General features: G+C 45.3%; 1 protein-coding gene across 11 annotated transcripts in view; it reads left to right on the top strand.

Moving 5' to 3' along the window:
* Window positions 1-13,198, top strand: part of tjp1a (tight junction protein 1a) — an 82,505-nt gene that overhangs the window by 2,847 nt on the left and 66,460 nt on the right. For all 11 annotated transcript variants that reach the window (XM_076021503.1, XM_076021570.1, XM_076021512.1 and 8 more), the window contains exon 2: window positions 10,717-10,912. In XM_076021503.1, coding sequence (XP_075877618.1) covers window positions 10,717-10,912 — 196 coding nt within the window. The remainder of the gene's footprint in view (window positions 1-10,716; window positions 10,913-13,198) is intronic.

Raw genomic sequence — 13,198 nt, 5'->3', positions numbered from 1 at the left:
GAGCCAGTGTGTGCGTGTGTGGGTTTTTTTTTGTTTTGTTTTTTTGCATTGTGCGTTTTATGGACAAGCACCACGTTCTGACTTTGCGTGCCGTGTTTGCCTTTATTTTGTGTCGGAGCTCCAGAACCACTGAGCCTGCGTGCGCACCAGTGATTTAGTTCCTCTGAATATCAAAGTGACGATGTTTACATGCACCGCAAACACAGAATAAGGTCTGGGCTCTAATTAGGCTTGTTGTGGAGCAGCTACAGGGAATATTCCTGTTACATGTTCGTCAGCATATTCTGAATGAGCCGGAGACGTCGTGCACCACTAATACTGGTGGAAGTGTCTTGACACAGGGGGCAAAGATGTTGTTTTTGTCATTTTCCGGCAGAAAATCCCAGCGCACCTCATTCCACTTCTGCGTTATCTGTAATTGCGATTTCCTCGCTCGCTCAGCAACAATTGTTCCACACTGGGAGATAAGGTCAGTGGAGGCACGAGGTTCTAGAAAAAGAGTCTAAAAGCAGCGCGTACCTCGCAAACTGCAGCAAATGCTTAGTAAGGCCCAAAAAAAAGCCTTGGAGAAATGTTTATTGTATTAACATTTTTACATGACACTCCTCCGGTCTTTTTCCAGTTGTTGCTTTCTCCAAATATGACCTTATATTAAATACGGTGTGGAGGAAGTTCTATTTACGACACAGTATTTTACTCTGAAATCGCTTAACCTGGTGAAAACTGAAATAGGGCTTCGCATTTAAACATACTGAGTGAGGTAATATTAAATGACATTATTTTCACAATACAAAGTACTACAAGTCAATTCAGAGCAAATGTCTTAGCTGTACCTTTTAATTGTTCATGTTGCAGCTATAGAGACAGAAGGAAAAAAAAACTTTTTGAATTAGCTTGCCTGTAAGGTTTATTTGATATTGTCTGTACTTATTTGTTTTATGTATTTTCTATGATAGAAATACGTTGCATGGGGTCTTAGGGTTTACAGTCTTTTTCTGGACCGCAGAGACTGCTTTCCGAAATGCAGATTTGCCTGCCGTCAGAGTGCTTGAATAAAATATGGGCTGTTGAAATTCTTGTTCTGTAAACTACGTACTGTTTTGCATCGTTGGTATGCTGCTTAGCAACACAAGCACTGTTAATCGTGTGACGCTTTAGCCAATTACAAGCTTTAATGTCAGACTGTTGTGTACTGTTTTTTCATCATTATTATTATTATTTTGCTGTACCCCAGGGCACAGATTTATTTAACAAGGGTATTCTCACTAGGATTTCTCCTCTTAGTTAAATAAAGGTGAAATAAATATTTTTTGCTCGTTCAGGAACAAACAGAAGGCTCTGTCTAATTCACAAGACCATTTTTTTTTTTTTGCGTATTAACTCCAACAGTCTAATTAGTCCTCTATGGCATGATCCATAAGTGATGATTATCCCAATTATCCTGCGCGTAAACTGCTTTTTCCCAACCCGTGGGTGTATTGTCCAGTATCATGGGCCAGATGTCCTCCTCCCTCCCCTCCAGAGTGACGGCCCTTCCCGGTGTTCTCAGTCCATCGGCTTAATGATGCATAAAGTCAGTGGTCAGTGTCCCTTCCACCCACCCCCCCCAACACCACTCCTGCCACACACACACACAGCAGGAGCCTTGATTTGGCTGTCCACACAGTCTCTCCTAGCAACACAGAGGAGCGTGCTCCTGCTCCGACCCCCTCCGTGCTTCCTCTTCCTCTCATGGAGGCCATGATGCGTAATCTCACACAAACTGACAATGCTGCACATTAGTTACCTCAGCAGGAGCCCAAGTCCTGGGAGGCTCTGTCATGATAATCAGTACTTTTTCTGTAAAAAAAAAAAAAAAAAAGAAAAGAAAAAAAAAGTGCAGTAATAATAACTCCCACTTTTTTCTCCCTCATATATTCCCCATTTCTCGCTGCCTCACTCTCCCTGGAGTCAAAAAGAGCCCTTTTGCATCAGAGTCATGCAGGCTGATTCTTAAAAGCACTAGTTCTGACTTCACAGTAGCCTTGGAGCACATTACTCTCCACAGCTCTCCACTACACATGCGAAGGTGCACATGCACGTTGCTTGTGTGTGTGTGTGTGTGTGTGTGTGTGTGTGTGTGTGTGTGTGTGTGTTTGTGTGTGTGTGTGTGTGTGTGTGTGTTTGTGTGCGTGCGTGCGTGCGTGCGTGCGTGTGTGTGTGCGTGTGCGTGCGTGCGTGTGTGTGTGTGTTTTTATTCAGTGTTTCTGTCCATTAGGAACTCACATGTTCTTACTTTGGCTGAACAGTTGTAATCTCCTCTCAGATGGTTTATGCCACTAAAGGGAACAGATTACAGAGGGTTTATTGACTCGTGGCTCACCCCCTTACCCCCACCCTCTCTCCAAGCATCCCGCGTGCGTTAATGTTTCCGCCGGTGGGGGGTAGGCTGGGGGGGGTGCATGTGTAACTGCAGATTTGTGGGTGTCTGTGCCAGCGTGAGTGTGTCTGTGTGTTTGTCTGGGTTAGGGCCTTTATTAAGAACTTTTCTGGCGCAAATGAAATTCTTCACATGAAGAACTTCAAATGTCTCTGTTAAGGTTCTTAAAAAACGGCAAAAAAAAAAAAAGGTCGAACCATTTGACTTTTTAAAATCCTATACTGCTTTGCCAGACTTATCCCTCGGCTTTCCTTTTCCTGACCTGATGCGACACCAACACTTTAAGATTAGCATTTTTTTTTTTTTTTACATTCTTCTCTGAAAGGGCTCATTTGCAGGAACTGAAGTGCTTTACAGTTTATATGAAATGTTGCAAGAATTTACATTACAGTGAAGTTCTTCTCTCACCCTTTCAGTTCAGGTGTGTTTTGTGTCATATTTACGTCTGACTCCACTGAACAATCCTATTATCTGTCAGAATATCAATAATGTGTTTTTTGAATATGCATTGGTGAGTCCCACTTATAGAAAGTGGGTTGTCCAATCAGAAGGCCTGCTCACAGGGTGGAACTGCGTCCTCTCTAAGTGGTTTCGGGTCCACCCTAGCCTCACCCACAGTTACACAGCAGTCAAAACAAACACTTGAATTCAAAAAACCAGCAGTTTAGAAAACTTGACAGACATTTGTGAGACTTTAAATGTGTTAACAGCTGATCTGTGACTCCCCAACTACATCCTCATTTGATTGTGATTGCAGGTCTGAATTCACGTAATGGCGAGTCTCACTGAGCCACTGGTAATGGCTCCTTAAAGAGCCCGTTGGCGGCAGTGATTTTAATAGAGCCCTTCCAGAGACTCATTGTCTCCAGTCAGAGTCTGATGCGGAGCAGCAATGACTTTTAGAATCTGTGAGTCACACGTTCTCGGCCTCTGGTGACTCCTGACTGTCACCATGGCTCACAGGGGGCTGACAAGACTGAATTCATCACCGCCGGCCCACAAATAGAAAAGGACACAGCAGAGGGGATCCACTTTTCTCTGACAGAGATCCCGCTTTATTCTTTTCGTCCTTTTCTTTCCTTCATCTGACAGATTCATAAGTGTCAGTGCCAGTGTCGTGTCTTTGCTCACGTGTGAGGCTAATACGATGTAGTAACGTTTAGCAAAAGTCTGCAAATAGGATCATTCATGTCACAATTATTTGGCATAAACTGTATCTTAAATCTGAAAAAAAAAAAAAACCTCTAGTGAATTTATTTCAGAGCTGTAATCTCTAAAATTACGGAAGCTATTCTTAATAGTAAGAAAAGCAAAACAAATTTTGGAGTCATCATTGCCTCACATTATCACTGATTGGAATCGCTAGCAAGCTGAGTGACAAATCAGTCGAAACCCTCCAACCAACAGGTGGCGCTGGTTCAGTGAAGTACTCAAAGCTGATTTGTTACATTAACTTTCCACTATTTCATTTTAGTAAAAGCTATTAGAAGAGCTTGTGAAGAAAACTTAAAAAATAAAATATCTCACAGAACAGTAGTTTGACTGTTTATACCTGAATGGACAGCTGATGTCCAACATCTCCATGATGCCGGACATAGAAACAGACAATTTGAAGTAAACACCTAATGAGTGTTGGATGGACTCAACCAAAGGCTGCATCAAATATGGGCATGACTCACAAATTGATGATGATCAAACAGATGTTTTACATTTGGAGGACACACTGGTACACACCAGGAGTGTGCATGTTATTGTGTCTTTGCACGCTTTTTTTCTGAGATAGCTAGACAGACCGGCCGTGGTGACATATAGAGGTTACACCAACCAGTTAAAGTGGAGCATGGTGGTGCTAAATGGACTGGTAATAATGGGACAGAGAAGCTCAATCGACTGGTTGTGTGTGGGTAGATGGTGCAAAGAGGTTGAAGGGAGCACTTTTCACTGAAGCAACTTTGCCCCCCCCCCCCCCCAAAAAAAACGGATGTTTCCTGGGCCGCCGCTGACCTGGCCGTCACCCTGCTCTCCACAGGGGTCAGACAGCGGACGGTCACGAGCCTTGTCTGGTCTTGTTTGATACGTGTCTATATGCCTAATCTGGTCTGTCCATCTGTCAGGCCTGTCTGGTCCAATCAGAGTCTCGCCTGCCGCGGATCTCCACTCGCATCCTCAGCTGCAGGTGGCATTCTGGGAGCTCAGACGCTCGTGATGTCGGTGCCCCGTGTAGTTGTTGTTTTGTTCTTTTTCATTTGTGCGTGTGCGCGCGCACGCGCGTGTGTGTGTGTTCCTTTTCTCGGCAAGGATTTTTACAAGGATGTTCTGAACGGGGCCAACTTCTTCTTGGTCATTTGTGTCTCCACTCCTGCTGGGGATGGTCGGAGGGACGGGAGCGTCACCAAGTCGAGCTGGATGTGTCATGCACCTCTCGTCGCCTCTTGTCCCCTGTAGAATCCGGGTCGGCGGGGCTGCGAGCGAGAATGATGCACGCTTGCCGGGCCGCCGTGTCTTCCAGCCGAACAGTCAGGCGTTACGAAGCAGTCAGGACGACCTCTGAGCCACATGCTGACAGTGTCCCTCAGTCCTTTGTCCCTTTGCATTAGCGCTCGGCCTCCTTTTGTCTTTTGGCACCCTTTGTCCCGGCTTCATGCTCCTCGGCCTCGGCCCTCATCATGCTTCAGTCACCTGTCTCTTACTGCTTGATGCCTTGATGATGCTTGACGCTGTTGGAAAAAAAAAACCCCAAAAAAACATGCATCTAAATAGGCCCAGGTCTCACACTGAGTGAGTAGTAGTATATTGCCATTATTAGGCTAAAAAGTGTATTTTTATAACACTTTTGGTTGGTGGTGGCCATGACATTTTTTTCTATGTCATAAACGTGCTATGGCTCAAAAAAGGTTGAAAAACACTGATATAGACAGGAAAAGAAATGTCTGTCTTACTTGCAGGTTAAAAGCTTCTATGAATAGGTCTAAATATATAAATGTGAAAAAAAGGGAAGTGGCAGCAGAGCTATTTTGGATGCTCCACTGTTGCCCGAACTGAAAGATAGAAGAGGATCAAAAATGCATCCCCTCCTCAGAACTCTGTGAACAGTTGGGTCTCGCAGAGCCCCACTGCTGTAAGAGCAGCCGAGGAGAAATCAGGCGTTCTGTCTGTGCTACTTCGCGTGCGTGACAGGGCGTGTGTCAGGATGAGGATGAAATACACCTGTTCTGGTCCCAGTCGTCCTCGCTAACTGAACGCAATAAGTGCTTTCATATCTTTACAACTGTCAGGACATGGTACCTGAGGGGCAGCAGAGAGGAAAGGCCCTATTCCGTATCTCATGAAGATAGAGCCATAAAGTAGAAAAGTTATGCTGAAAAGCATAAGACGTTTACGTGAAGGTCAAAGTTCAGTCGTGATTTCCCTCCTGGAAAACAACTAAGACAAACTCAACTCACACCTTCGAAAATGAGAAGTGTGTTATAAAAACATGACCGAAGACTTTTTCTCCATCAACACGACTGGTTTTGCTTCGACTCCTGACTGTGTTGGCCGAGGGTTATGTTTAACGCCTCACAGCGCAGGAGCTCCTCGTACGGCAGCGACGTGTAGTCCACGTTCCAGTCCGCTTCAGTGTGATGGACAGAGAGTTTCCTCGGTCACCTTCCAAGGTTTCCCTCACCTCCGTGACGGGATGGAAACTTGAAGATTGGTCTAAATCAGGGGTCACCAACGTGGTCCTTGGGGGCACCAAGTAGCCCCCAAGGACCACATGAGTAGCCCTCAGACCTGTTCGAAAAATAGCACAACTGGTTGAGCTGCATCTAAATTTCAATTTTATCCAACCTTGTTAAGTCATTGTGGTTGGTGACTCCAAAAAGGTTGGTGACTCCTGGTCACAACGTGGTCCATCTGGTGTGATTGGTTGAGATGGGTATACAGAAACCGGATAGATTGATAGGAATTAGATACAGTATTGTTACGCATCTTTACTAATACAGTTATTTTAGCACAAAACAGATAATGTGGAAAATGCCTGTTAGCCATTGCTTGCCGCTTTCCATCGACCATCACACCGTCAGAAACATGCTATTCACAAACTCTGAAAAAACTGTATGGCTTCAAACAAATTCATTTTAAGTTCACATCTCCACGCTAACATTCGGCTGCGTTCATCTCCTTCTGGATAACCAAAAAAAGCAGGTGGTACTGCAGGGAAACAATTATATCATTCTCTGCTCTGCTCTCTGTTGAAAAAAAAAAAAAAATGCTGCACTTTGGTCTCCCACGGTCCAAGTACCAGGACACACGTGTGGCAGCCTGGCGAGGTTTGATATGAGAGACAGCGACGGGACGGCCAAGCACTCTCCCCCCTGAAGCGTGCCACCGGTTTGGAAGGCGAGCCTAACTGTGGCGCTTGTCCTTTCAAAGCAGAGGGCTGATCGGCGGTGGCAGGTGAGAGTTGCTCAGCTGTTGGAAAACATCTTAAAAGGTGCAGCCAGAAAGCAGATTGTCGGCCGCGTCTCATCCGACAGCCCGATGCCTTCCTTCCCTCCTCTCATGCATGCCGGATGGGAGTAATACAACTGATTAAGCTCTGCTTATTCCTTTTTTTTTTTTTTTAAACACGTTAGGTATCTATGACTAATTTACAATAAAGGTTTCTTTGTGTTTAAATATTTCATGGCTTTTAGTGTTACACAGCAAAATCCTGAAACGGTTTTTGCTCGGAGCAGCAGACTCTCTTGTAGCTGAAAACGAACAGCAAAAACAGTCGAGAGGCAGAAGTTTTTCCAGAATTGTGGGTGAATTCAACCTCTTTACCGCAGAGATTAGATGAAGCAAAAGGGAAATAAAGTTTCTTCGTTTTTTGTTTTTTTTTATGAAAGTAGCATCCTCTCTCTTGTCACCTGCACAGACACGAGCTGAGTGTGAAAACACGCGAGCCCGTCGGGGGAGAAGCGGGATTGTCCCCGGCTGGCAGCAGGCGGGGAAATTTTTGCCACAGCGAGTTTGTTGGCTGTCAGGCGTCTCTTTCATCCCGCTTCAGAGCCGCTCCGTCCTGCGCACTGTTCCACAGCCAGCGGAAAAGCCCAAATAATGGCACAGTGTGCCGCTCGCCAGTTGCGACATGAAAAACAATTTAGGGGAGCCACTGCCACCCGTTTTGTTTGTGTTGCCGATGAAACATTTGTTCTCCAAGAAACTTGGCGTCTGTCTCTTTGCGACGGTTCTGGGGCTTTCACGCTTTCCGTTTGGTTTGTTTTTTGTTTTTAGCTTTTTAGCAGATGCTTTTTCCCCCGACTGTGAATTTTGCTTCTGTCCACTTTGTGCAAAGTGACTCAAGTGCGCAACAAAAACCCCAACAATCTCTTTTTCCCAAGCTTGACACTCCCAGTCCTTTTTATACCGTTAACCAGAGTTTCAAAATTAGTTTGTAGTTTTGAATAAGCGTTCCAAAAATCACTTTGACGAAGCAGTGACTTTGTCACAGCGAGAAAGGCACTGCTGTCCTCCAGCTGCTCTCCTGTACACCGTAAACACGTCTGTCCTCCTCTTGCTCGCCTCCTCGGTCCGCTCATCATCTCCACCTCCTGCTGCCACGTCTTCTCTGGCCTCGTTCCTGCCTCCGGTCTTCCAGAGGCCACTGAGCTAACCAGCGTCGGTGTCGGCTGCAGGAAGTCCTGCCGTAAATAGAATAGAATGGAAGGGCTTTATTAATCCCACATTGGGGAATTTTTACCAAAACTACAGCAATGGGATAGCGCAAAAAGATGGAAAATAGTATTAATTAAAAAGAAATAAGAAATTAAAAAATAAAAAGGAAATATTTGAAGGGGAAAACTATTTACGTCTGATGAACAGTTGGATTATTTACAGCTATCTACATACTGACATATAAATCAGTCTTTCTATTGCACTTTTGTGATAATGTGAAGCCAGATCGTGTTCAACCTGAGACAATTTGTTTTCATAATCCTACGATGTAAGTCGAGCGCCACGGAGGAAGCTCTTCGCCGTCAACGTTTTTGTGCATATTTTTCTTCTTTTAAATGCCGTAATTGAAACTTTGCTGAACGCTGCATGCCATCAAAGCCGAAGCCTGAGAGGCAAAGTGAGGAGCGGGCCGAGCCTGCTGCTACCGCTGATTGTGGAATCAGCTAATAATTTTCCTGCAGTCAGACTGTGACACGGTGTTTCTGGGATTCTGCGATGAGGTAATCTTCAGAGCTTTGCCAATGACCTCTCAAATCCAGGGCAGGAGGGAGATTCTCTATTTCTGGCTGAAGTCTCATGTAATATTCATAAGCGTCACTCTTCAATGCAGCCGCTGACTAATGTGTCTTGTTATTGCTTTATTTTTGTGCCGCAAGTCGCTGCCATTGTCTGTTGTCTCGGGGTCGATTCAAGTGGATGTCGTGAGAGTGCTCCGCCTGGTTGTTTGTTTTTTTTTTTGTTTGTTTTTTCTCAATGCGTCCCAGGAGTCAGTGAGAAGGGAAGCCAACCTCGGTCCGCTGCCGCACTGTGTCTCAGCCACTGTCTCGCACGTATCTCCTCCCAAAAATACTGTCCAGCATCACCACTGATAAATCACGCCTGAGTGCACAGTTTTTTTGGGGGAATTTCTGCTCTGATGTTTACGCCGTTGTGCCGGATCACAGTTTAGCATCGCACTCAGCCCACTGGCCCACTGTGTGGTGCTTGTATTTAGATGCGTGGATCTGAAACCAGAGGAGAAGGCCAAGAGCTGATGGACTGAATTAACCAGCTTGTCTCTTAGATATATTGATTTTTATTTATTTCCCCTTTTTTCTTTCTTTTTTTCTTTCCATATTTTTATTTGGGAAAAAAAAAACAAAGCAAAAAAAAATAAAATGGGCCACAAAGTTTCTGTGAAGATGAAGTCAGAGTGCAGGCAAACAGTTTGAGCAGAAGAGGCGCACATTTGAACACACAAGCAGACATTTGTAGGGCAGACTTTGAGGGTAAACAATCCCCCCGCCCCCACCACCCTTACCCCACACACACACACACACACACACACACACACACACACACACACACACACACACACATACCGCCCCCCCACCCCAACCCATAAAGTAATGGAATGCTTCTAAATTCAGAGGCCACTCAGAGGAGTGTACCCACTCCGGACCAGTTTTGATTAGTTAACCACTTCCAGTCCTTCCTGCTTATAAAGCAGTAAATCAAACACTTTGGTGGCCTTGTGAGACAGTTTTACTTCATGCAATTGTTTCAGCCCCCCTTTAGTCAATTGCCTGCGATGCATTCGTTGCTCTTGCATTTATTCCATTCAATAAGTTTCCGCTTTCATCCTATTTCTCGGGCCTTTGCTGCTTGCTAAAAGAGAAAGATAAAATGAACAGCTTCATTGTGTCTTGATAAGGGAGGCCAGGCCGGTGCTCCGTACCTCGCCTCCAACTGGAGGCTACCCGCTGACATTCAGCCCACTTATTCACGCTTGCCTGAATGCCCCGGCAGCCAGCAAGAGAGGATGTCCTTTAAAAAGTAAAGACATCAAGAGGGAAGTTATGTCACTCCGATCCTCCGGGCATCTGTATGTTTTCCCTCAGATGTGCAGTGTTGCCTGCCAGCGGTGTTCGCCGCGTGGATTGCTCTCCTGAGAAAACGTGCGCCTGTGTGAATTTGCGTGTGGTATTTAATGGAACGCGGTCGCGGGGACTTGTTGAACCCGCATTGCCTCCACACGGAGGAGGAGTTTTTCCACATAAATCCATTAAACTCTCCCTGGTTTTGTTGCTCGCAGAGGAAATTGTTTATTGTCTCATCAATAAACAAGGGGATGTTGACAATTAATCGATTATCGATTAATTGTTGATTAAGAATTTAATAGATTCAATTACATTAGTCGCAATTAAACATTTTTTTTACACAAGTAGATAATATCATTATAACAGTGTAGTGGCAGGAAAGAGCAATTCACCTGTAGATTATCAGAGGATAAATGTTTAGGGTGTTTTTACTGTTCTCTAATGTAAAAATGGGTCACAGTGGACCCTCAATATTATTTAAGGGTTACATAATGTCTTCCCTACACATTTTTCATCGTGAAATTTAGGTTCTCAGGAAAAATCACCGCTTATCAATTGATCGTTCATCAATCGATAAGGTCAACCAACTAATGATTAATAAATATTGCTTTTATGTCATATGTCTTATTATTCCTATTGTCAACCCCTGCGGCAATCCAACGTGCACTTGTGGCACTTTTCGTGTTTTTTTTCGTATTCTCAATTCTCTCGCATCATTTCTCCGTCCTGCTGCAGGGTGACTCCCCAAGATGGCGACACGTCCCCCTCAGGTGAGCTTCCAGGTGCTACAGGTGGCGCTGGTGCTATGGCGATCCCTGCTACCTCCACCCTCTCGTTGCCCATGAGCCAAGGCAAACCTTCCCTGAGGCGCATCAAAGGCCGCATTCACCGCAGCAAGAGCCTGGACAGCATGGACCTGCTCGACTCCAATGTAAGACTCCTCTGTCTTTTTTTTTTTGTTTTGTTTCCTAAGGCTCCGCCTTGATGCAATCACACCAACTTAACCCCCAACTCATCATGTGAAAACATAAGAACCCATATTGCACACTTCATAAAGGCTATTTTGGATTAATCCAATGTATACATTGCCAGTCGCGCACCATCGTTAAAGACTTTCATCAATCCAACTTTTCAAGCAGCAGCCACATTTTATTGTCCAGCACTTTAACAAGTCTGTGATCATATTAACAGGCTGTGATCTTTTATAATTGCAGAATGAACATCCGGCAAGGCCAAACACAGCCTCATTCATTCAGCTTTAACATTTTACACCAGCTGCAGCGCTAATGCGCCCGCAGACACACACGCACCCTGCTGCAGCACGCGCACACACACGCCGGGTGACCTTTGGTTATGTAATATTTCTTTGATTTTCAGATGAGCACAGTTTAACACGTTCCATATGTCTCTCTGTGACTGGTTTATTCTCATGAAAAGTATTAATCTGATAAATGATTGGGTAAGCGGCTTGGACCAAAAAACCCTTCCTAACTCTGGGATTGTCCATTGAGCTGCGAATTGCATTTGGCCCCCGCTCTCTTGCAGCAGTCAACTCATGTGTAATTGTGCGTGCACACTTGTGTGCGTACCTGTTTCCGAGCGGGTGTGTGTGCATGTGTGTGTGTGTCTGTGTGCATAAGTGTGTATGTGTGTGTGTGAGAAAGAGAACGAGAGAGAGAAAGAGAGAGACTGAGAGAGTGTCCATGTTTGTGAGTGATGTGGCTTTTGGGAAAATGCCCAACGGTTTATGATGTAAAATCATGCCAACCTGCTACTAATGCATGCTTGCTAAGGCTTTTTTTTTTTGCGGAATGAGTCCTCAGTAGACACACAGATACAGATGGATGTGTTTCCTACACTGTACCACTGAGTGTTTCCACCCCCACCCACCCTCCTCGCGCCACTTCCCAATGACTTGACCCTCTCTGCAGGTGTCCACTTCAATAAACGTTCACAGTGTGAAATTTCCTCCTCGGCTTTCCTCCAGTCTCTCCTCTCCCCGTTGGCGGCTTCGAGTGTGTATGTGTGTCCATGTGTGTGTTTAAGTGGTTCATCTGATTGTCAGATCAAGAGTGGTACTCAAAATGATCACTACCTGCAATTTAGCATTTTATGCACATTTGTACTGACTTCTAACCATCAATCCTGCACTCATGGTTCTGATTGTCTGGTGGAGCCTATCCCAACTGTCTGTGGGCGAAGGCAGGGTGACACCCTGGACAAGTCGCCAGTTTATCGCAGGGCCACATAGAGAGACAAACGAGAAAAAAAGAGTCAATTTAGAGTTTCCATTTTGCCCCACATGCATGTTTTAGACTGTGGGAGGAAGCCGGAGAACCCGGAGAGAACCCACGCAGACACAGGGAGAACATGCACACTCCGTACAGCAAGGCCTTAGGCCCAGAATCGAACTCACAACCTTGTTGCTGTGAGGAGACAGTGACTTCTAACTGATTTCTGTTAAAAAAAAAATACACAGCACCTGCATAGAGCATAACCAAGACAGTTCAAATGTCTTCAAACTGCCACTTTGTGCAGCAACCTTGCTTGGTACCCTATAAAGTGGATGGTAAATAAACACATTTATCTTATTTATTCAATTGATAGTTATTGGGAATTTCAAACACTGTATTTAGTGAAATCTGTGAAGGGAAGCTTGGAAGTGGACACATGGAGACCCAGCTTTGGCTCTCCAGCACTGCGACTACACAGAGTGGCGATGCGCACACTGCGTTCCGTTAGTTTATCACTTTGATTGATGACTTGCACACCGTTGAGACTGAGATGAATCCAACTCAACCCTTGGCAGTGAGCAGCCGCCTGGTGTTAATCAGTGCTCTGGTGCTTTTGTCAAAGTCACTGAAGTGGGAGCAGAGGGTGGGTCACGGCGGAGCTGCAGGGGCAGATGGTGAATCAAAGTTAGATGTGACTTTGGTGTTATATCATCTCCGAAACAAAACCTTGCATCAGTCACCGCGCGCAAGCGGCCAATTTGAGAGGGCAGACGTGTTGCCGCGGCAACACTGCGATCAGAGGAGCCACCTCGTGAGCGCAAGTGGTTATCCAGGCGAGCGTTGCTATTCCAATAGCTACCAAATGACTGATACTTTGAGTAAACTCCCTGCTACGAAACTTGCTTCCACGTGCTTGATGAATATCAAATGGGAAGCATCTCCCCACCGCCGAGCCGACTTCCAGGTTTGCGCGGGATTCTCTT

The sequence above is a fragment of the Nelusetta ayraudi genome, unplaced genomic scaffold, assembly GCF_046127955.1.
Source record: "Nelusetta ayraudi isolate G7.1 ecotype Tasmania unplaced genomic scaffold, CSIRO-AGI_Nayr_v1 ptg000002l, whole genome shotgun sequence".
Taxonomy (NCBI): domain Eukaryota; kingdom Metazoa; phylum Chordata; class Actinopteri; order Tetraodontiformes; family Monacanthidae; genus Nelusetta; species Nelusetta ayraudi.
This window is presented reverse-complemented; position numbering and strand designations above follow the sequence as displayed.